The sequence below is a fragment of the Tuber melanosporum genome (genome assembly GCF_000151645.1).
Source record: "Tuber melanosporum whole genome shotgun sequence assembly, scaffold_172, strain Mel28".
NCBI lineage: Eukaryota > Fungi > Ascomycota > Pezizomycetes > Pezizales > Tuberaceae > Tuber > Tuber melanosporum.
The window spans coordinates 150978-174486 of record NW_003298833.1 but is presented as its reverse complement, the minus strand read 5'-3'; the positions used below and the strand labels follow the sequence as shown (position 1 = coordinate 174486).

Genomic DNA, 23509 nt, shown 5'->3' with positions numbered 1-23509 from the left:
CCGCAATAAAAATAATTAAACTCATATAAAACTTCTTGGGCTGTTAGAGTATCCTTTAATAGACTTAAAAAATATTTCTCAAAAAATTGGAAGATAAAGTGGGCTGAAAAAGTCAATATTTTTACAGTGTCTCATCAGAAGTGTTCATGATTGTGTTACTAAGTAACCTCACCAAAAATGCCATATCGCAAACTGCCACCTTGCTGATCATGCAACTGTATGATACCTACCTCATATATTATTTACACTACGATACTGTGATTCGCTATTTGAATAATTCTTTAATTTTAATTTCCTCTGAATTTCCAAATGTTAACCGATCCCGATATAAATCAAAGCTAAAATAATGAAACTCAAAAACTACTCGAACTGAAATGACTAATGTAGAAAAAGGCATGATCATCGGACTTTTCCACTGCCTTCAAAATATTGCTCTAGTTATTCAAATTATTGGCCAACTATAGTCAACTATTAAAAGCTTCCTCACTTGTGCATGTGAGCATCCATCCTTGGAAATTATTCCTCATCCCTGGCACACACACGTCCTCAGCCAACTACCGTGTTGCACAATTATCTGGGCTGCCAAATCCACCCAGAAAATAACCAGATCAGGTTTCAAGGATAAATATGTACTAAGTGTTGGTGTTTCTCTTTCTACTAATTGATACCCATCTGAGCCTGAGTAATAGAACATGATTCTCTAACAAATTTATAGTACATAAAGTACTTAGAGATGTCAACATCAAGAAATGGCTAGCCAAGTCAAAACCTAAGCTCAAAGCTGTCTATATAGATAAGAGACTAAGATGGGCTACAGCTCATAGGAATTGGACAGCTGAGGATATTGAGAGAGTTATCTGGAGTGATAAGTACAGTGTGGAGAAATCTATAGATCCAAGGCAGCAGTGAGTTTTCAGAGAACCTGGAGACCAGTGGCTTGCAGACTGTATTCACCTAAAGGAAAAGGATAAGGGTATTTTGCTTATGGTATGGGAGTGCTTTTGGGGTAAGAGAAAATGTTCTTTGATTCCTATTACCTAAAATATCAGCAAGATCAGGTATGTTAGACTCTTAAGAAGACCTCTTTTTCATGTAATTCATCAAATAATTTTGTTTAGTATGCAACTTGAAGATATTCTTTTTCAGCAAGACAATGCTTCCATTCACAAGGCTTGTAGTGTTATGGAATGGTTTGAAAAAAATTCTATTGAATTGGTGGAACACACCCCTTACTTTCCTGATTTAAATGCAATTAAGCATGTATGGCCAGAGCGTAAAAGAGCAATTACACCAGCAGTATCTAAGGATTGGAGATACCCCAGGAGGAAAAGAAGCTGTTAAGAAGAGGCTTGTACAAGTATTACCTTTGGTTGAGGAGACAATTCTAGAGTTGTTTTTGAAAATTTTTGAAAATCAATGCCTAATAGAGTAGCTGCAGTATTTGAAGCAAGGGGAGGTTATACAAAGTATTAGCTAGCCTCATTTATTATTATTTTACTCTAAAATAAAGATAGCAGATCATTGATGATTAACCATCGAATGTTGAGAGGTAGTAGTTGAGGGTTGATCGTACACTCACACACAGGTAAGCATGAGTGCAGTTGACAATCCCACCCCACAATCCCATAGCGCAACTGCAATTAAACATGTCTCAGATCACAAACACTTCTGATGAGGCACTGTAAATATCTGTTTTTATTATTATTATTATTATTATTGTTATTATAAATATGGCTGGAGCAGATGATAATGTATCAAAAAATATTTCTAATCTAAATTTAAGAAGAGGATTGATAGTTATAAGGAATTATGTAATTTTGATTAATATTTCTTAATTGTAACAATATTGCTAAACCTATACCAAGCCTAATATATGTAACTAAAATTGTCTGATTATTTGAATAGGTGTGTCGTACTTCACTCAAGATATATTATATACTTGAATTTTGGAATTTAAAGTCTAATTTAGAGTCAAATAAGGTACTGATTATAGTAGTTGCCACTTTTAAATATAACCTCTAAAAGTAATCTCTAGAAATAATCTTGGAAACTATTGAAATCAAGGATTTTTGATAATAAGAGTATTACAATTTGGGTATGAGTTATACTACTGATATGGATAATAGTGAAAATGAATCAGATTGGGAGCCAGAGGACTCAGATTCAGTTAGAAGTATTTAGTTACATGATATAAACTGTTTACTATCCAGTATATAAAAGAAAAAAATGGTGTTTAAGTATACTATCAATAGGGTGATTTTATACAGATGAGTTGGATAGATCTTTCTGAATTTTCAGCTCATATAAGAGGCTGTCTAAAATCCTGTAATTGTTCTCAATACTCTACATTAAAGGCAAGCCCAAATGAGTAGAAGCAATAACTTAATGTTTATAATAGTCTTTAATGAAAGTAGGCGAAGCTAATAATAGTATATCATCTATCACTACAATTACTCTTAAGTTAATATATGCTGTAAATAGGACATAGAAGATAAAACTAATAAGTATAGCCAAAATTGCCTGAGCATAAATAGTTTATGTACTATTTGCCATTTATTGATAATCCATATCTGGGAAAATTTTGCAGCTTTTGGAATATGAGGAGAAGAATAATATCTGCAATTTTAAACTACCTGCATACAACCGAAATACTACTCATGAAGGTACATGGTAATAGATGTAAAAGGTCACATAAGAACAGCTGCTAGACAAAAGTGTTCATAATAGTCAGATTAGTCAGGATACCTCACCAAAGAGTAGAGTAGTTGACCTTGTTGTTGTTTTTTCTTGATACAATCATACTACCCAGCCTCCATGATTTCAAATATTACCAGGCACAATTCCCTACTGCCATCATTCTTTACTGCTATACTCCAATCCTACCAATAATTCCACTACAATAGTATTTTGTGATGCGATGGTTAACTAATTGGGAAAACAAAAATATGCCATCCCCAAAAAGAAACTACTAAAGACTACATGAAAGGAAATGATTGCCACAGAAAAATGCATAATAATTTCCTTTTTCTATTTCTTGTAAAGTAAATTTCTAGTTGTTAAAATCATCGGTTGTCACTGGTCAACTGTGAAGAGTTTTTTGGCTCGCACATATCAGTACTTAATTTTCAAGAATCTTCCCTGGTCTGGTCACCTACTTGTCTTAAGTCAGCAATAGTGTACAAGAATTATTCAGGCTGCTAAAGCCAAATGGAAGTTAAACAGAAGTGATTTTAGAGATTGCTATGCACCTGGAGTCTCTCTTGCAACAGGTAAGGCTTCTGGTATGAGAGATATTTCAGGATCGCACAGCTAATATTAATTGTTTAATTGATTGAGTACTCAGAGAGGCCAATTTGAAAAAATGGATACCAAAGTCAAGGCCTAAGCTCAAGCCTGAACACTTTACTGGGAGACTCAGATGAGCTATAGCTCATAGAAATTGGACTGCTGAGGATTTTAAAGGAATCATATGGAGTGATGAATACAGTATGGAGAGGTTGAAAGATCCTAGACAAATTTGGGTATTTAGGGAGCTAGCAGAGAAATGGCTTGCTGAGTGTGTTCACCCTAAGGAGAAGAGTAAAGGAGTATCACTTATAGTATGGAGATGCTTCTAGTGTAAGAATAAAGACCCTCCTGTTTCTATTACTAGAACCATAAATGAAAACAGGTATATTAGACTACTAAGAAGGCATCTTATTCCTGTTATTCATCAAATGCTGGCTTCTGGTATTGATGATTTCCTTTTTCAACAAGACAATTCTCCTGTGCACAAGACTTATAATGCAAGGGATTGGCTGAAGGATAACATTATTAATATTATGAAACACCTCCCATATTCCCCAGATATGAATCCTATTCAGCATGTATAGATAAAGCTTAAAAAGCATCTACATCAGCAGCATCCTAGAATATCTAATATCCCTAAAGAAAAGAAGGCAGTAAAGAAGTGGATTGCTGAGGTGTTACCTTTGGTCAAGGAGACAATTACTCTAGAACCTTTTGAAAAACTGTGGAAATCTATGCCAAATAGGATGGCAGCAGTTAATGAAGCGAGAGGAGAGTCTACTAAGTATTAGGTTGTACAGTAGGAGGTCTTTTTCATTTTTTAAATATTATTCAATAGTATTATCAGGCTTCAAGAAGTGATTATCAATGATCAACTAGGCTACTTGTGGCCTCTTATGGCCACTCATGGATGTGGAATGGCAACTGCAATGGTGAAGCTACAATACTATCATTTTTAATTTACATCTATGATCTAATAATTTATACTTAGCTATCTACTGTTACCTATTGACTGTTCCTCTCCCGTGGAAGTGACAACCCCACTAATAATACCCCACCACACTGACCTATGGCGCCATTTGGCGTAATTAAACATATCTCGCATTACCAACACATTTGTCTAATGGCTGTATATTCCTTAATTAGTAACTAACAATGGAAAAATAATAGCAAGAGAGAGTACCTTTATAAAATGGTCTCTCAGTACTACCAGGTTGCTTGCCAATGCCTGCTGTTGATCTAATCTACTACTACACTTGCTTGCTTGTTCAGAGTTGCTATTCAAGAACTATTTTAACCAATGGTTTCCTAACTTTTCCTGGCTTGCACACTTTTGAACAAGGTGCTCAGCCATCTGCGTCACTTAGCGATTTTTGGATTGAAATTCCCAGTCATCCAAGCAGTTACACTACTGTACAATAGCCTTTTGTTCCCGCTTGGTAAACAATTACATAGGCTCATGGATTGTCTTGTGATCCTGGACTCCATTGAGTTGGTCCTATAAAGTAGAATATAGTACAGTATACTTCTCACTAATCTCCCTCATCGAGGTATTTCCACTCTTGAGGTAGGCCAGTATTGCAAGCTGGATGTTATTTTTGTACTATGATTGTTGTACTACATTTTGTTGAGGCATGGTGCGTAGTTTGGGTATTCTTACTCGCTGGCTTAATGCTGTGTGATCCTCCAAGTGAGGACGGAGTAGTCATCTTGGCACTGATTCGTTTCACAATCATGGTCAGTTACACCATAAATTACCTAATTTAATTAATATTTTATATTTATCTTTCATTTGAGGTGTTCTATACAAAATTCTACATCTCTAAGCATACTTGATATTGTATAGGAAGTTGATGTTGGCGAGTGGTTGGCAGGCGAACACAGTTGTCAAGCATGGCAATAATCACTCCTGTGGCCGTCCCATATGATATATAGACTACTGTAGTACTGGCCCATACTCGGCATGCACGACGGAGACACTCTAGCTACAGAATAGGTATTGGAGCTACATATCAGGTCACAGACACAGGAGGGTAAAAATAGAGGGAAATATAATAATTGAACAACATGGGTACGTGTAGGTAATTGTAGGACATAATTTCATTTCCTCCCTCCTCGGGTCTTGAGGGCATTTTGCTAGTATTATATGTAGACAAAATTAACCGCAATTCAATAGAAGAGAGTCTTCAGTGATGACAACCACACTCACCAACCAATCCACTATCACGAAAACCAAAAAAAAAAATTAAAAGATATCAATACATAGTAGAAATTAATATTTGGTATACCATCCATCAGCCTTAATAATTGTCTCTATTCTATCCACTATTAATCTAGCTAAAGTATCAAAAATCTTTAGGTTGTGAAGTTTCCAACAATGAGTGATGGCCTCTACTATTGCCTTCTTGACTATGTTGACATCATCCTTCATAAAATATAGCTCAGGGTGGTGCTTGTGAAGTTTACCTTTCACCAGAGACCAAATATTTTCAATTGGATTGAGATTTGGTTAATAAGTAGGAATTTCCATCTGTGTAATTCACTGCCCTCTGAGCCATCTCCTAAAAGGCAAGTGAGTCTTAGCATTATCAATGATAAAAAATATCTCTTCCTCTCTAGCCTTTTCTCTGATATTCTCCCATATCCCTAGAAAGTCAGAATAATTATAATCATCAATACTTGACTTCCCAGTAACTCCACTCCTAGCAGAAGAAGGATCAGGAAAAACAGGTAAAAAAAGACTATGAGTTTGTCTATAAGAGCAACCAGTTATTATCTGGCCAATCCCTCTCTCCCCTCTCCTAGCCTTATGTTCAACATAATTCTTATTCCATTTCTCATATGGGTATCTCAAAACCCAATATCTCCTCTTTTCTTCTTCTCTTTCCACAGCTACCTCATTTCCCCATATTGCCTTTCTTCTACACATCTCCTTTGTCCAATTCCTCTGAGGTAATACCTGTTCTAACCTATTTAGAGCTAGATGCTCATTCAAATAAACTGTCTCTTGTGCCATCTACTTTCTAAGATGTTTTTTTTTCAAGTGTTCTCCTTACTGTTCTACTAGAAATCTTGGGAGCAACTTGCTCAACAATGTCAGAATAGGTAGTATGGCGATTTTTAAGAGCTTCCTCCACCATAGTATCATCTTGTGACTTGGTAGTTTTAGGATGTCTTCCTCTACCCTTATTCTCCTTGCCCTCTTGATGTCCCTTTGCAATTGTGTCTCTGACAGTAGGGTAGGGGATATTAAGATAGTCGGAAATTTGCTGATATCTCATCTTAGTCTGGTATAACCCGTGAATCCTCCTACTGGTAAACTTAGAGAGATGTGTAGAGGGAATAGGTTTTTTGGCATGACAGCAAAGAAGAGGAGGTGTAGTTTATTGAAAATAGCAAACTGAACAGAATGGTTTCTTCTTAGTTGACTTAGAGCAATCTTTTTAGGTACTGTTGAGAGTGAGGGGTGATGAAGAGGGGTGGGTTGCCACCGATTGTTGAATCACAGTTAATTTTGTCAACGCACAATATATAGTACTCAAGCGGTATGAAAGCCGAGCTATCAATGATTCTGCCAACCGAAGAGTGTACTGTACTTTTGGGGACTATTTACACCATAAGCCACAATCCCATGCCAGCTCTCAGGAGACCGATCCTCGTCCGTGCCCTTTCGGTCTCTCCCAACCGCCACCACTCCCAACCTATCTAAAGACACATGATGGCTCATGGGGGTGGAAGAAAAAAACCGACATGAATGTCGAAAACAAGAAAATGAAATTCACATGACGCCCAAACCCATTTCATAGGGAAAAGAAAAGGAAAACTACGCACTGTCGGCCCAATGATTTGTAAGCCCCAGTCACCGAGGCGCTACGTGGCCGAATATCTATTTTCGCAACCTGAATCCAAGATAACAATAACCCCGCCCCATTGATTCCATCCCGGGATGCAAAACAAGGAAATATTAAAGTCAAGAAGGTAGTCAAAATCTGGCGACATTAGCCTATGATGCCGGAGCAGCAGCAATTGGTTCGGCAATTCGAGTGACTTGGTTGCCAGCTCGGACGATGCGCTGGTTGTTGCTGTCGAGAGCAGCATCAACATCCTTGTTCTCCTTTGAGGCTTGCTTCCAGATCTCGACCTCACATCCGCCACGAATGACAGCCACGCGGAAGTTGGAGAGGAGGTTGTGGGCAGCGTTGGAGTGGTTATAGACACCACCGTTGAATATAGCAGTAGCGTCCTTCCCAATTCCGGAGTTGATCATTGCCTTTCCACCAGGGTGGTCGTTGATGAATGAAGAAATATCGTGAACAACACCGGCAACAAGCACAAGAGCGCGTCCATTCCGGGCTTGCTCCTGGTAATCCTCAAATTCCATGACAGGAAGCTGCTCAAGAGGAACACCCCAGTCCAAAGTGGCGCGCTTACGGTCGAGTTTCTTCTGTTGCTGTTGAAGACGGCCTTTCTCGATCTCGTTTTGACGGAACTGCTTGAGGTCATAGGCGAGACCCAGCTGTTTCCAGATCCAGATGGTCCACTTGGTGGGATCATCTGTAAGATTATTAGGGGATTGTTGAGAAATGTGAGAGCCAAAAGGGAATTGAAAAGAAAAAAGAAAAAACTTACATTGATGCCATTCGATAGCATTACGATAGTCGCTAGGGAACTCATGATGGAAGTTGTGGTATCCTTCGCCAAGAGTGACCAAGGCGGTGATAACGTGATCACGAGGAGAGTTACGATCGTCAAAGGGTTGGTCTCCGAGCCAATGAGCAAGAGAGTTGACGCAGAAGGTTGCCTGTTGCACGAAAAAAATCCTGAGGATGCCGGCGTAGACGAATCCACCAACCCAATCACCCCAACCCAATCCGGAAACGAAGGACGGGAAGACGAGACCCATGAAGATGACAACCGCAAGGTAGTTCTTGTGTTGCCAGACAACAACGGGGTCCTCATTCAAGTCAGAAATGTCGGTACGTCCAATACGCTTAGGGTTCTGCTTAAGAATCATCCATCCCACATGTGAGTACAACAATCCCTTGCGGACACTATAGGGATCCTTGTCGGTATCGGTATAACGGTGATGAGCTCGGTGATCACGAGACCACCAACGAATAGAACCCTCAACAGCACCGCCACCAAGAGCTGCAAGGAAGATCTTCAACGGAAGGCGTGCTGAATATGAGGTGTGAGCCCAAAGACGATGGTACCCGGCGGTGATGCCGAGACCGGTCCAGAAGTAATAGAGGACGGCCCAGCAAAGGGTAAGTGTTCGAAGGGGGGTGTAGAAAGCTGCCCAAACACCAAGTAGAGGAACCAAGACGATGAGGGTAATGTTGAGTTTGTTGATATGTTGCCACAGGTTTCCAAAAGTAATTGGCTATTCCAGACTGTCAGTACTTTTTAAGTATTGGCAAGCTTTAGAGGGGTTGCAGTTAGTTAGGAGCAAACTTACCGTTTCACTGATGTGAGGACCGACTAATCTTGTCTTTCGGAGCTTTGCAGCAGCCCCGGCAGGCCCAGCAGGAGAAGAAGCAGCAGGAACCATGATAGCGGAGATGATGGTTCAGCTGTTGCAGCAGAAGGAAATGAGTGAAGGGAGGAGTTTTTAAAGTTCTCGCAACGATTGCGAAGAAAACGAGGTAAGATAACGACAGCCAAGTGATGGGCGGTTGACGTCCAAGTGAAGGCAGAATAAATCTGTTCCGGTTGAGGAGGAGCGAGAAGCAAAGGGCATCTTAAATGACGGAGGGATACGGATATCGGTCGGGTGGTTTTTTTTCTTCTCCCTTCGCGCACACAGTTATTCCCTTTTCTGATGAGGGCTGGCAACACAAGTCGAATATTCCCTCTTCCTTCCTCCCATTTGGCGAAGAAAACAGGACTTTGGGGAACTTACTCCCATCCCCAACGTTCTGTTGTGAGGTGGTAGAGGTTGCGATGGTTTGCCCCAGCCAGCGGATCTAGGTCAGAAAACTTCCAATTATAGTAAGATAAAGCTCGCTTGGGCTAGTGCCCGTCCCAACATAACATTTTTTGCATGCTCAACAAAACAACATCCCAGCCTTCCCCTGGTTCCAAGAGACAGCAGCGCATGTAAAATGAACCGCAGCCACGGATTTTCCATTCGGTTCTTGGTTATGGGGCCCGGTGTTCTTGTGGCAAAGACCAACGGACCCCACTGCTAGCGAGAAAACAATATCTCCTCTGTTGTGGATACGAGCACGAGGAAGAGAGTACGGTACCCGGCAGTATGATGCGCGCTCACACCAACAATACCGGTACTGGAGTACTGTACTCATACCGCATATTGATAACCTTATGGGCCTAGGGTGGACGTGGCCCTTCCCTCTTTCTAATCTTTAGATTCAAAAATCCGCTGCTTAACTCCGTCAGCGCACAAATCTCGTGGCTCAGAGGAAAAAAGTTCTGGAGAAGAATTACCATCAAAAATTGTACGAGTGGTTGCACAGGAACCGTTAAATGGACTATCTCGGAAGCGCAGGGGGTTGAGCTACGGGCAAGTCACAATGGGTTTAGTTGCGTTTCCGGAATTTCGAATACTCGTACCATATAATTTAATAAGATCAATCACACAAGTCACAATTACACTTGGCACACTCAGACCTTACCGTTTGGGGATAACATTGATACTTGTTACAAGTAAGTACAGTACCTTACAAGAGAGCACTTTTCTTCCAGGGCCCAGCGGCCATGGCTGAGACAGGCAACGCGTTATATGTCACGCGTCTGACGCTCGGATAGATTGATTATGTAATACGCGCTTCAGTGGATATTCGCGTTTCCCAACCCTCACCAATTAGGACAGAATCTGCTTCTGGTTCCACTGATACTAATACTCGAGTATAATAATGTATTGTTAAATTTTCTGAGATAAGCCTTTTCTTCCAAGATTTTACTGTCTGTCCTTCTCTCATTGCGTCTGTCAACCTTCCGTCAATCCCTGAGCACAAGGACTTTCCATCGTGAATACTCCCCGGCTCACCCAGAACTGTCCTTCCAACCCCCCAATCGGTCTTTGCCTCAACCAGCACGCAGAGGTCCCCTCGCGGTGACTTCCCAATTCTACCTACCTCCACCCATCGTCGCACCACCACCACCACCCTGACCACCAACATTTACCCCGTCTTGATTCCTCACCATTTCCCCCACCTCCCTTGCTCCCCTCACAATCATCATCTAGAACACTATCTTCTTTCCACAGCCATCATGCCACCGGCCCGTCCTCGCCCCAACCTCCATGATGACTCCCGTTCCGAAACCTCAGTCGGCAAACCCGACCGCGAGAAGTCCATCGACAAACGTCGGCAACAGAACCCTCCCCCAAGCTCACAAGAAAAGTCCCTGAATAGCGGCGCCGGCTTGAGTGGGGTTGGAGGTGGAGCCAGCACGAATGCTAACGGTACCCATGCCCATGAGGGTATCGAAGGAGTGAGTTCCTCTTCTCCCCGCCCCTGTTACTTCTCTGGCACTATCTCCCCCCATTTCCCAGCGTTACCAAGATACTAAAGAACAAATGAGGGAAACGTGGTAGATGGGCTGGTCAGACATCGACATACGAACACTCCATCGATACCGTTACGCCTACAGGCTTTCAGTACCGAGTTCTAGTGGAGGCTTTAATAACACTGTGCTATCCACGGGTGTCGGACGGAGGTCGCCGGCGAGAGCGAGGGTTCGGATCGGAAGGGAGGCGCTGGCCACGGCGGTACGGAAGAACTTCAATGCACAGCCGATCCAGGAGAACGACGTTATCGTGAACTTTTTGTATTCGGTCAAGAATCAGGGTATGTCTTTACCTCATATCATCTACACCCCCTTGTCTATTTCTTCCGCTTCGGCGTAATTGACGGCTAGACGATTCCGAAATCACAGACAAACGATTTCGGTTGAGGTTTCCACCACCAATAAGTAAGAAGCACGAGACCTAATCCGATACCATTCCAGAGCTAGGGACACTCTTATCCGGTTGGGTTTGGTTGATGGATCGCGCGCCAATATTTGGCTCAGTAAGCTTTGTTCTACTACTTCTACTGCCACTATGGGTTGCTTCTCCTCTTTCGACTCAAGTGGGTTATCTAGTGAACATACCTGGGATGTATATAGCTGCGTACCCCTTCCCACCCATTTACCCTCTCCTACTCCTTCACTTTGTAGGTATCTCCAGTCTTGGATTGTTTTGGCGCATGATTATCTTTGCTGAGTAAATGCCAACTAGTTTGAATTTCAAGAAAGGCAATTGCCGTTGATTTCTGTTCCGGCATTGGCGGGGTGTAGGTTAAGATAGAGGAAGTATGACCAGTCGAGTGAATCGCGCTGGAGGTGAGAAACAAGGGACCGAAAAGGGGTTCCTTTACCACATTAACACTCCTAATCGCAGTCCAATTGGTGAGCGATCACTGTAAAATAATGTCAAGGCCCCTCCATCTATCCATCAGCGGTTGAGAATTTGTAATCCAAGTTACTGAAGGCTCATTGTCATCACAATCCACCACTCGTATTGTGAACTTCCTGCTTTTCCAAAGTGGACAGAGAATTTAAGGAAGATTTTTAATGAAGAGCTTTAGATATAAGAGGCAGAATAGGATGAAGATGAGGGTAAATATGAGTTTTCTCTCCCGCCTCCGCCTATTACAGAAGGGGAGAGAGAAGGTATTGTTCGTCAACAAAAATAACCGACCGGCGAAGGTGCGTGGCAACCATTGCCCATTACTCCCACTCATTTTCAACTCCACCTAAAGAAATTGCATCAACTCAACCAAAACCCAATCACGTTACCTGATTGTTTTTCCTGCAAAATACTATGCCTCCTATTCTTCACAGTTATCCAAAAAAGCCTATTCCAACCCATCACCTCTCTAAGTTTACAGGAGGGGGAATCCTTGGGTTACATGAGCCTCAGATAGGATACCAGTAGATTTCTGACTAGATCAACATCCTCCTCACAACTGTCAAAGACACAATCTCAAAGAAAGACTAAGAGGGCAAGGAGAGAAAGGATAGAGGAAGATATCATAGGACTACCAAGTTACAGGAAGATGCTATGGTAGAGGTGTTTGCAACTGTGTCTTAAAAGGGGTGATTATATATCTATCTTAAGTAAACTAGGTGATATTAAGTAGATATCGCAGGCACATTGTCTGAGGAATAGTCTGGTTTGAATGTTGATTAATAGAGGCTTTATTCTTTATTTCTTTTAAGCAAAGTGTGTGAGTGGTAGTCCCTATATATACAGAAGTGTGCTGACTCGTAATAAAAGAAATATGATTAGGAAAAATATAAGTAAGAATATATTTCTTGCTAGAGAAACATATGTGTGAACATGTTTAACTGTAAAAAGCTGCCAAGAAAAATCCAAATTGTTTACATAAATCTAAGATAGCTTGAGGGAAATATTACAAATCTAGTATGTAAGCAATGTGCATAAATGTGGATAAGAGATTCAACACTTCCTCTGATTATGTATAGTCCAAGTATTTTGTAATGTGTTTGTATGCTGGCTTTACAAGTATTTTGATTGAGATATTAGCAAGGTTTGCTGAGGAGGTGACCTTCAACTATGTGAATGAACCACGATCAAATTCTTCTCTTATTTTGTGAGAATGGATATTAATATGTTTAGTTTCATGGATGAGTTGATAGTTAGATGCTAGGAAATTCACGCCAGTATTGTTTGCATGCATTCTGAGTAGCGGATTTAGATGCATGTTATGGAGACTCTTTTGGAACCATTGGATTTGTCTTGTTGCTAAGTACATTGTAATGTATTTTGCTTCAGTGGTTGACGTTGTAACCAAGGGTTGTATCTTCGATTTCCAAGAGATACATGCCTCATTATATAAAACAATGTATCCACTAAAGGATCAGTGGGTTTCCAAACAGGCAGCATAGTCAGTGTCAACATAAAAGTCAATAGTATTAGTTGTGGTTTGAGGGTAGAACAATCCAAGGTGTTACGTTCTATTGATGTATCTTAAGATGTATTTTTGTAGCTTAAAGAAGTTGTTTGGAAGAGTATGAGGAATATTTTAAATGAAAAGAAATGGTATATGCCAGGTTGGGTCTTGGGCTGGTTGTCAAATATATAGGTTATCCTATGATAGGTTAGTATAGGTAAGTGTTAGTTATCTGACTTTCCTCATTATCTTTGTTAGGTTAATTACCTATTGGTAAAGATGTAAATACAGAACGTGAGTCCTCCATACTATACTTCTTAAGAACTGACTTGATGTATTGTTTTTAGGTAAGATAGATCCTGTGTGGTATTGAGGTAATATGGAGATTGAGTAGGAAGTTAGCTTCTAGATCAGTAATCTGGAAGGCCATTATCAGGTCTTTTATTTGAGATGCCACTTCGGGTGTCATGGTCAAGTGTATTGCAATGTCCTCAATGTAAACCAAAATGTAAATATTATGTTATCCATAAACTAATATGCATTGGTCTAATGTGGATGTTGTAAAGCCTTTCGAGGTTAAGAAATTTGTGAAGAGAGCATACTATTTGTTCTCTGTATACTTAAGTTCTTAGAGAAATTATTTAAGTTTCTATGCTTTTTCTCGGTCACTATATCCTGGTAATGGATGCATGTAAACTTCTTCTTTTAGCTTACCATATAGGAAAGCTGATTTATTAACAAATTGTTGGGGTAGCCATTTGCTTTTGACTTTAATTGGGAGGAGGAAGCAGAGGAATTCAAAATATATAACGGAAGCCAAAGTGTCTTCGACGTTGAATCTGGGAATATGTGAGAATCCTTTGGTAATGGCTCTTACTTGATATCTTTCCAGAGTGCTATAAGTATTCTTCTTGATCCTGTAAACCCACTTACAATCAATCAATTATCTTTCTATTGGTTGGTCGACAACCTCAAAGGTGTTATTCTATTTCAGAGACTTGATATCTTCATCTACAGCTGTAACTCATTGATCTCTAAAGGATTTTTCTATGACTTGGTTATAGGTGGATAGATGTTTGTTTGACATTTCTGTGGTGTGAATGTCGCAACAGATAGGTAGGAAAAAGACTCTTCCATATCGTGCTTGTATTGCAGGTGGCTTCACCAGTATCGGTAGTTGTGCAGGTTATTTAACTTCGGGTGGCTGAGGCTCCAGTATTGGAGAGAGTGTTGGAAATTGATCATTAGTTTCTGGTTCTTCTGACAGTTGAGTAGTGTGTACTTCAATTGTTGTTTGTTTTGGGGCTCTTCTGGTTTCAATTCCTTAGACTTATCTAGTAGGTATAAGGCAAAAGAAAGGGATACTAGATGAACAATTGCAAATTAGGTTTCTAGAGGTGAGGGGTTCCTTGATTGAAGCAGTATAAACGTCTTAGTTGTCCAATAGATCTGTTGTATCTCTGACATCTTATATTATACTGGAAGATAAACCCTATTTATTTTGTTGGAACTGGTAGATTCAACAAAATCGCCTTAAATTGCCTGAGGAGTAACTTTGTTTCTAGTGGTCATGTCTCCACAAGTATATGGGTACAGCATTCGATTCCATATAGTTTTGGATGTTTTATCAATAGCTATTTTTTGGAGAAAGATTTATAGGAAATTGAATTACTAATAAATTGGTTAGGGAGTTAGTTCTGAAGATAGACTGTAGTGGTGACTGCTTCTGTCCAGAGTTGTAGTAGTAGGCCTTGGAGAACTGATAGGGTTGCTGTAATAATGGTACGGTTAAATCATTTGGCAACTCTATTAGCTTCATTTGACCAGGATGGGGATTTGTTATGGACAATTCCATACTTATTGAAAAGGTGTCATAAATGTGACAGGTTTTACACGTCATCTAATATTAAGTCATAGGTTTCGTACATATAACTTGTTTGAATCCTATTATTTATTCATGTTGTAATTTGTTGTGTTTTGCATATGACTCTATTATAAGTCATGGGCTTCACATATATGACTTGTTATTTTTTAAATATCATATGATTATGAGTCATAGGTCTTGCGCAGGTGTTCTCACTTGAGTTATATGACTTGTTTACAAGGATTTCACAAGACTCATATTTCTAAGTCATCTGGTTAGGATTGGAGTAAGTAGCTCTATATAAAGAGTCTGCTAAGACCAAAGGGAAGAGGCTTTTCACACTATATTCTAAGCAATACCCATAGCCTTACTTTCACCCCACCTTGGAATGTCAAGGTTTGACCATGACCAATCAAACCTGTTGATTTCTATCCCATGATAGGCTTCAAGTCTTTCTCCTAGAGCATTTTTCTAGGACAATGTTATAATCCCTCCTCCTACGTTTTCTAGAGGTTCTTGCTTCCTTTTACCTGTCTTTATGTTTATTCATCTAAGTCACCTCCTCATAAATGTAATAGCTGAATGAGCTTCTACCTCCTCCACCATGTCTGTGTTTTATCTATTGGTAGTGTTGTCTTGTGCCATTGAGAATAGCTTTGGCCTAGAGGCTGAAGTCTGTGGTCTTTAACACCATATCTGTCTCATTTCTCAGCGATTTCATCATGCAGAGAAGGAAGGATCTACTCTGTTGGCTGTTCTTAGTTTTCTATATGAACTTAATCATGGTTTGATGGCTAAGGTAGCAGCTGCCAATGCTAATACAGATATCCCTTCCTCTTCTTTCTTCTTGGTCGCTTTAGTGACTATAGTGGTCTTGGTTGTAGGGGGTGGCCTAGATCTTGAGAATTCTCAGAGTCCTGTGCAGGAGTGCTCTTGAAAGAATGGTGTGCCAGAGGTTATCCCGCCATTGCCTGCAGCTGTAGTTGCAGGTATTGGTACGCATAGTCTGGTTCCTGATTTACCAGGGCTGGAGGAGGCGCATGCTTCTAGTATGGGTAGAGTAGATCCCCTTATAGTGGTGCTGGCTGCAGTAGTATCATCCTCTTTAGTGGGGCAGGTGCCTGAGCTCTCTGTAGCAGAGCACATGTGTGGTTGCGGTAATCCCTCTAATGGCGTCCCCCCAGTGACTGTGGGTATTAACAAGGATGGCCCATCCACTCCTATTTCTAGACCTGTGGCAAGGGGTCAGAAGAGGAAGAAACACAAGAAACACTGTGTTAAACGCACTCAATCTTCTCCCATGTTCCTTGCCCCAGACTCTGCAGAGATGTTGTCTTTGCTTGTTTGATTGTGGACAGTGGCTACTACGGGGCACACAGTCTGTCCGATATCGGAGGATATAGGGAAGGAGGTTGCAGAGAACCTCGCCTCGGTTTGTTTGGCCAAGTGCCAGGGGGTTCCATGATTTCATCTCTCTTATGTCTTCCCTTCTGGTGTTTAGGCTACACTGATGCTTTGGTGCTTTTCTGATAGTTTACAACAGTTTTTACTCTCTGGGCTATGGAGCCCTCACTCGGTAAATCAGCTTTCCTTTATTTCTATGTACTGGAGCTTTGTTTGTTTCTTTTATTTGGGGATTGGATAATATAGTGCTAGGGTGGTTGGCAGTAGTGTCCCGAGATTATTGAAAGTAGATGCTTGGGTAGGCTTCTATTGTAGAGAAGGTTTTTGTAGGGTTACATTCAGGTACCGCTAGTGGAATTATGAAATTTTGTACAGGTTACATAGCTGGCAGGTATGCTGTACTGAGGAGGACTGTCTTTACCATTGATGGTCTTGTATTTAGTGTTTGTATTGGAGCATAGTGTGGGCATGTTTGAGGTGCAGGGTGGGAGGTTTAGTTAGTTAGTAGTTAGTGATATCCAGGTTATGTTAACCTGGAGGCCCAGACCCATGCCATGTTGTATGCTAGAGTCAGTAGTACAAGTAGAAATAAAATTAGATTGAATATTTTAAGTAACTTACTTACTTTTATCTTCGCAGCATCTCAGTAGCATTCCTTTAATGACTACAATAGTTTTCTTTGTCTTGAACTCTGGGGGAGATATCTGAGTTCGCTCAGTCAATCCTGATATCTTTGGTGTTGAGTTCTCACTTTCTCAGTAGTTACATTACAGTTACCTGTTTTCGTCCTCCCATTGTTGTTTGATTTATACACTGATTTTGCCTTAGACTATTACATTTTTGGTGATGATGGGTCTCTTTCGTAAAAATATCTTCAGCTTCCAGTCTATTGTCTACTCACAGTACTCATGTTTGATTGACTAGATTTGAACAAGGTGTTTAAGGGATCACCTGCATCATTTGTTGGGCCCGCTCAATTTCAGTGCATTTTAATAGAGTTCTTAGTTCTCACAATAAAAAACGACTACAAGATGTCTTTATGACAGCCCTATTCCTTTAACTCCTTGTGCTGACTGCACTATTCCTCTAGGAATAGGACAGTACCAGCCAGCCACCTGCTTGTTAATATATATTTCTATGGTTGGGATCCTATAATCTTTATCATAATTTCCCAGGAGAGGTGTCTTTGAAGCATTTACAGTGGTTTAGTCAGGTGTCTCCTCCTCACCTTAGGGCAGATGGCTGTGATCCACAAAACCTCTCCCTACTGGTACTGCCTTTTGTGGTTACCTAAGGTGGTGTATCATGTTTGGCTGTCAGGCATGCATGCAGTCTATATATTTCACCAGTTCAGTTGTGTATTGTGGTTGGCAGCTTCAGATATTGCAAGTTGGATCTCCCTTCGGTTTGTCTGCTTCTGTTACCTCTGACCTTTCCTCCTTGCAGAGTCAGTTGAGATTGTCTCTTATCTGTTATTTGATCTGTGCCTATTACTCTACCTGTGGGGCGATCCACAGATGGTCCTTCCTGACTCATTCTCAGCTTCGATGGACTTCTGTTCAGCTGTGTTTGATGATGTAGCTAGTATTATCTCTTTTGGGTATTATTGCTGCCATCTTTATGGCTCCTGGCTGTAGCTGGTAGGCCCCCTTAGCTATATGGTATCAGGGGAAAGAGCTTAGCTAGTATGGCCAAGACCAGTGGCTGCCTGATGCAGTTGGAAATATGCTATCCAGTCACTGTCAGACCATTCTCCGGTCTGTGGGGCTGAGGGGTCTGGATTGGCCCTATTTTGTGTGGTATGTAGGGCTTGGAAGAGGCTGGCTGGGAGCAGTGAGGTACCTGAAAGTACTGGTTGGGTTCGTATCATGTTAGACATGGTCTAATTATGCATTTCCGGCTTGCCTAAACTGTTTGGATTAAGCTACTAATCACTGTAAATATCATGAATGTGGCTTGGCATGGAAAAGGTTTTCACATGACTCATGATTATGAGTTATAGGTATGTTATTGTTTTGCACATATGACCGATTTGGGTCATATGATTTAGTATGTTATGATTTGTTATGTTTCGCACATCACTTGAATATGAGTCATGGGATGTGCGCCTGGCGAGTATGACTTGTGAGTATACCTTGCAGGTATACCTTGCGTATATGATGTGTGTTTTGCACAGTATCTTATTATGATGTCATGGGTCTCACGCTTATGACCTAATCAAGTCATATGACTTATTTATTGTGTTATGATTGGTTTATGAGTTTTCGCACATGACCTTGCTATGAGGTCATGGGTTTTGAGTATGTGACCACTTTGGACACATGGTTAGTTTGTTATGATTTGGTTTTACGCATGTGACCACTTTTGGTCACGTGACTATGGGCGTGAAGAACACTACATAAGGAGGTTGAGGCGGCCAAGGAGGATAGGTTCTTCACGCTTTGTTCAAAGTACCTTTCCATCTTCTTTCACCCCGTGTCGGAAGTGAAGGTTTGGTATCAATCCAATCAGAGTCCTTGATTTCTATTTCACGATAGGCTTCAATTCTTTAACTTCCAACACCTTTTGGGAACTTCGTCTGTATACCTCCTCCTACATTTGCTGGAAGCCTTTTCTGCCTTCTACTTATCCTTTCTGTTGTTCACTATGGTCGCCTCCTCATGGTCACAATAGCTAAGGGTGCCTCCGCCCCCTCTGCCATGTCCGCTTTACGTTCGTTGGTGGTTCTGTCTCGTGTCATCGTGAAGAACTTCGTCCTAGAGTCCAAAGTCTCTCGCCTTGGGCATTTCATTACCATTGTTTCTCGGCGATTTCATCGCACTGGGAAAGACATATCTGCTGTGTCGGCTGCCCTCGAGAATGAAGCTGCTATTAATCGCGGTTATCCTACGATGTTGGTGGCTGAAGTTCCTATGGTTATTCCCTCTTTGCCTGTCCCATCGGTCGCTTCAGTTACTACGGTTGCCCTAGTTGGGGAGTGGGTGGGCTAGACCCTGAGAGGGTCCAGCAGACGAGCTCCCTCGGGGGAATGTTGCGCCGCCAGTTATCTCAGCCCCTCCTGCAGCTTCAGCTCTGGTTGGTGGTGTGGGTGGACTGGTTTCTGATTCGTTGGAGCTGGCTGAGACGCTTTCTCCTGGTTTGGGTAGGGTGGATCCTGGTGTGGTGACACCAGCCGCGGTGGTATTACCCCCTTCGGGGGGGCAGGTGTCTGAGTCCTCTGTGGCTGAGCCTGTGGTTGGTCAGGGTAATGCCTCTGGTGGGGTCCCTCCTGTGGCGGTGGGTTGTGATGAGGATGGCCTGTTCACCTCTGTTACCAGACCTGCGCCTGGGGGTGGGAAGATGAAAAAGAACAAGAAGTACCAGGTCAAACAAGACCAGACATCACATGTGCCACTTGTCTCCGACTCGGAAGGGTCATCACGTTCGCTGGTTTGCTACCGTAAACCGGCTACTACAGAGTCCGTTGCGGGTTCACCTCCTGTGGAGCGAGCTGAGGAGTCAGAGGAACTGTTGAATACCTGGGCTTGTTTGGTCAAGTGCCGGTGGCTTGGGGACTATCTCACTCTGGCTGCTTCTGTTGAGCCTTTTGGGCTGCACTGCTGGTGTGGTGCCTCCATGATTCTCTACGATAGTTCGTACCCCCTCAGCTAGGGCGCCGTTTGCCCTGTAAGTAGGCTTTCCTGCGGGTCTACGCGCTTGGGAGTTGCGTGTTTCTTTTGTTTGTGAATGAGGACAAGTACCAGGGTGGTCAGCTAGGTGTCCCGAGATTATTAAGTGGGGGCGCTTGGGTGAGTTTCTACTGTGGAGGAGGTTTTTCCGGGGATAAATTCAGGTGGTGGTAGTGGAACTCTTGTATTTTATACAAGTAGCTTGGCTGGCGGGTAGGCTGGGCTGAGGAGGACTTTTCTTTACCATTGATGGCATTGTATTTAGTGTTCGTGGTGGGGAATGGCACAGGCATGTTTGAGGTATGGGGTTGGAGGTTTAGTTAGCTTGTAGTTAGTGGTATCCAGGATGTGACAACCTGGGGGTGTGGCCCTGGGGCTCGTCGTATGCCAGTGTTGGCAGTACAACCTTCTCCTACGTTTGCTGGAAGTCTTTTCTTCCTTCTACTTATCCTTTCGGTGGTTCACTATAGTCACCTCCTCATCATTGCAATGGCTAAGCGTGCCTCCGCCCCCTCTGCCACGTCCACTCTATGTTCATCCTTGGTTCTGTCTCATGCCGTCGAGAAGAGCTTCGCCCTTGGTGCTGAAGTCTCTCACCTTCAGCATCACATCTCCGTCCTTTCTGGGCAATTTCATCGCGCTAAGAAAGAGATATCTACCTTGTCAGCTGCCCTTGCCTCTGAACTCGATACAGTTTGCGGTTTGGTAATGATTCTGGTGGCTGAAGCTCCTAGGGTTATCCCATCTTCGCCTGTCTCCTCAGTCGCTTCGGTTACTATGGTGGTCTCGCTTGAGGGGGGTGGGCTAGACCCTGAGAATTCTCAGGGTCCAGTGGAGGAGCTCCCTCCCGGGAATATTGTGCTGCTGGTTATCCAGGCCCCTCCTGCAGCTCCAGCTGTGGATGGTGGTGTGGGTGGACCGGTTCCTGATTTGTTGGATCTAGTTGAGGCACTTGCTCCTGGTATGGGTGAGGTGGATCCTGGTGTAGTGACACTAGCTGTGGTGGTATCCTCCCCTTTGAGGGGAAAGGTGCCTGAGTCTTCTGTGGCTGAGCCCGTGACTAGTCGGGGCAGTGCCTATAGTGGCGTCCCCCCTGTGGCGGTGGGTGGTGATGAGGGTGGTCCATCTACTCCTGTTGCCAGACCTGCACCTTGGGGTGGGAAGAGGAAGAGACAAAAGAAGCACTAGGTCAAACAAGACCAGACCTCACCTGTGCCGCTTGTCTCTAACTCGGAAGGGTCATCACCTTCACCAGTACACAACTGCAAACCGGCTACTACAGAGTCCCCGGCGGGTTCACCTCCTGCGGAGCGAGCTGAGGAGTTGGAAGAGTAGTTGAATACTTGGGCATGTTCGGTCAAGTGCTGACAGCTTGGGGACTATATCGTCCTAGCTGCTTCTGTCGAAGTTTTTGGGCTACGCTGCCAATGTAGTGCCCTCCTCATTCTCTATGATGGTTTCTACCCCCTTGGCTAGGGAGCACTCGCCTTACAAGTTAGCCTTCTCTTGGATCTATGTGCTTGGGTATTGGGTGTTTCTTTTGTTTTGGGCATGGGGATCGGTGCTAGGTTGGTCGGTGGGATGTCCCCAGATCATTGAATGGGGGCACTCTGGTGGGTTTCTACTGTGGAGGAGGACATTATGGGGTCACATTTAGGTGACAGTAGTGGATTTTGTATTTTGTATGTGTAACTTGGCTGGTGGGTAGGCTGGGTTGAGGAGGATTTTTCTTTACTGTTGATGGCTCTTTCTTTAGTATTCGTATTGGTGCATAGTGCTGGCATGTTTAAGGTACGGGGATGGAGGTTTAGTTAGTCCGTAGTTAGTGGTATCCGGAATGCGACAACCTGGGAGCCCGGCCCTTGGGCTCATCCTATGCTAGTGTTGGCGGTATGAGTTTAAATAAAATTAGATTCAATTCTAAGTACTTTTCCTACTTATTACTTTAATGAATATAAAACTCAATTATAATCTTTATCTTTATTACAACGTTATCCTTACGCTAATGAAAGTTCTTCACAAAGAAGAGTTAGAGAAAGATTACGATAAGCGTTTCCGAATGAAGAGAAAGGTCTTGTACTATTGGTAATGTAGGCAGAGGCCTAGTGCTATCGTAAGACTAAGGAAAGAAACAGAAGAAAAAGAAATGTATTGTTCCTTGTCGCCAAGAACTAACTATCCTAGGGGAGATCGTTACAGTAAAGCTTCTTAATGGACTGGTGAGCTGATGGCTACCTGTGCTGATAGTTGGTTGTGACCATCTAGTTGGACCTGTTTGGGTTTTGTAGGCTTGGCTCTGTATGTTCTATTTAGTTTCTAGGCTTCAATTGCAGGTAGGGCATCACAGGTGGGAGATAGGCCTCACTGACTGCTTTACTCTATCACTATCTCTATTATTTTCTTATGATTATAGTATTTGTTTGGGTTACACGCAATGGGTACGTATTCTACATCCAGGTATGTTCTATGGAGGAAACTGAGAAATTGAGTTTATGGAACCAGCAGCTTGGCCTACAGGTGCAAGAGGTAGATGTTTGGGTTGTGTCCTCACTATTATTGTACTATCTGGAGGGTTAAAACTGTTAGTGATTTTCTTGTGCAGTATATAAAGGCTATGAGACAGTATATATAGACCAAATGGTAGTTATTTTTAGTTTGGCTTTCTGTACTGAGAACTATTCTTTGTTGAATATCCCTTTAGCTTTAGGGCTTTGGGCTGTGTCTCACCTGCCTGCTGTACACCTTAGTATTCTGGGGCTTGCCTTTTGTACTTAAGAGTGGGGAATGATGCAGACGTACTATGGGGACAGTGGTTGATTCCATAGCAGAAGGACATCGAGTACGGGATAAGGACGGCTTTCTTTATCTTCGCTGATCTTGTATTTAGTATTTGTGTTTGGGCATTGCATGGGCATATTTGAGGTATCGGGTGGTAGGTATAGTTGGTCCATAGATAGTGATAGTTCCTGTTTGCATTAACCTTGCACTGGCGGTAACTTGTCATATGCTGGAGTCGGCAGCACAAATATAAATAAAATTATATTGAATATTCTAAGTAAACTTCTGACTTCTGCTTTCACTCCACCTCAAAAGTGCACTTTAATGTGTACCCAATGCAGTTGCACCTACTCAAGATAACTACATCCATGGAACCCAATTACCTTTTTTCTTTCTCAAGTGGTTTGTAATAGAAATAGTTATTCTCGGTTGAGAAGTTTTTCTACAGTGAGATCTCTGTAGTTGATCTTGATAATCTCTAGACACAGGCTTGACTGATGATAGCCACTTCATCAGCCTCCTACTACTCTTTGGACACTGATGTCCATTACAGGATCTCATCCTCTATTCTGTTTGACTTTGAGCAG

At 42.2% G+C, this 23509-nt stretch overlaps 3 protein-coding genes; 1 reads left to right on the top strand and 2 right to left on the bottom strand.

Annotated features, from left to right (window-relative positions):
* Positions 1-6823: 6823 nt before the first annotated feature.
* GSTUM_00003444001 (uncharacterized protein) lies at positions 6824-9421 on the bottom strand. XM_002837095.2 has 3 exons: positions 8747-9421; positions 7918-8671; positions 6824-7842 (listed from the first exon to the last, which is right to left on the bottom strand). Exons 1-3 carry the CDS (start codon positions 8837-8839, stop codon positions 7292-7294), a joined length of 1398 nt encoding a protein of 465 aa, XP_002837141.1. The 5' UTR covers positions 8840-9421; the 3' UTR covers positions 6824-7291.
* A 736-nt stretch (positions 9422-10157) lies between these two features.
* GSTUM_00003443001 (uncharacterized protein) lies at positions 10158-10491 on the bottom strand (the record flags this gene model as incomplete). XM_002837094.2 has 1 exon in its annotated part: positions 10158-10491. One exon carries the CDS (start codon positions 10489-10491, stop codon positions 10378-10380), a length of 114 nt encoding a protein of 37 aa, XP_002837140.1. The 3' UTR covers positions 10158-10377.
* Positions 10492-10521: 30 nt separating this feature from the next.
* GSTUM_00003442001 (uncharacterized protein) lies at positions 10522-11499 on the top strand (the record flags this gene model as incomplete). XM_002837093.2 has 3 exons in its annotated part: positions 10522-10743; positions 10847-11099; positions 11188-11499. The coding sequence occupies 3 exons, from the start codon at positions 10522-10524 to the stop codon at positions 11241-11243; spliced, it is 531 nt and encodes a 176-aa protein (XP_002837139.1). The 3' UTR covers positions 11244-11499.
* Between the last annotated feature and the right edge of the window lie 12010 nt (positions 11500-23509).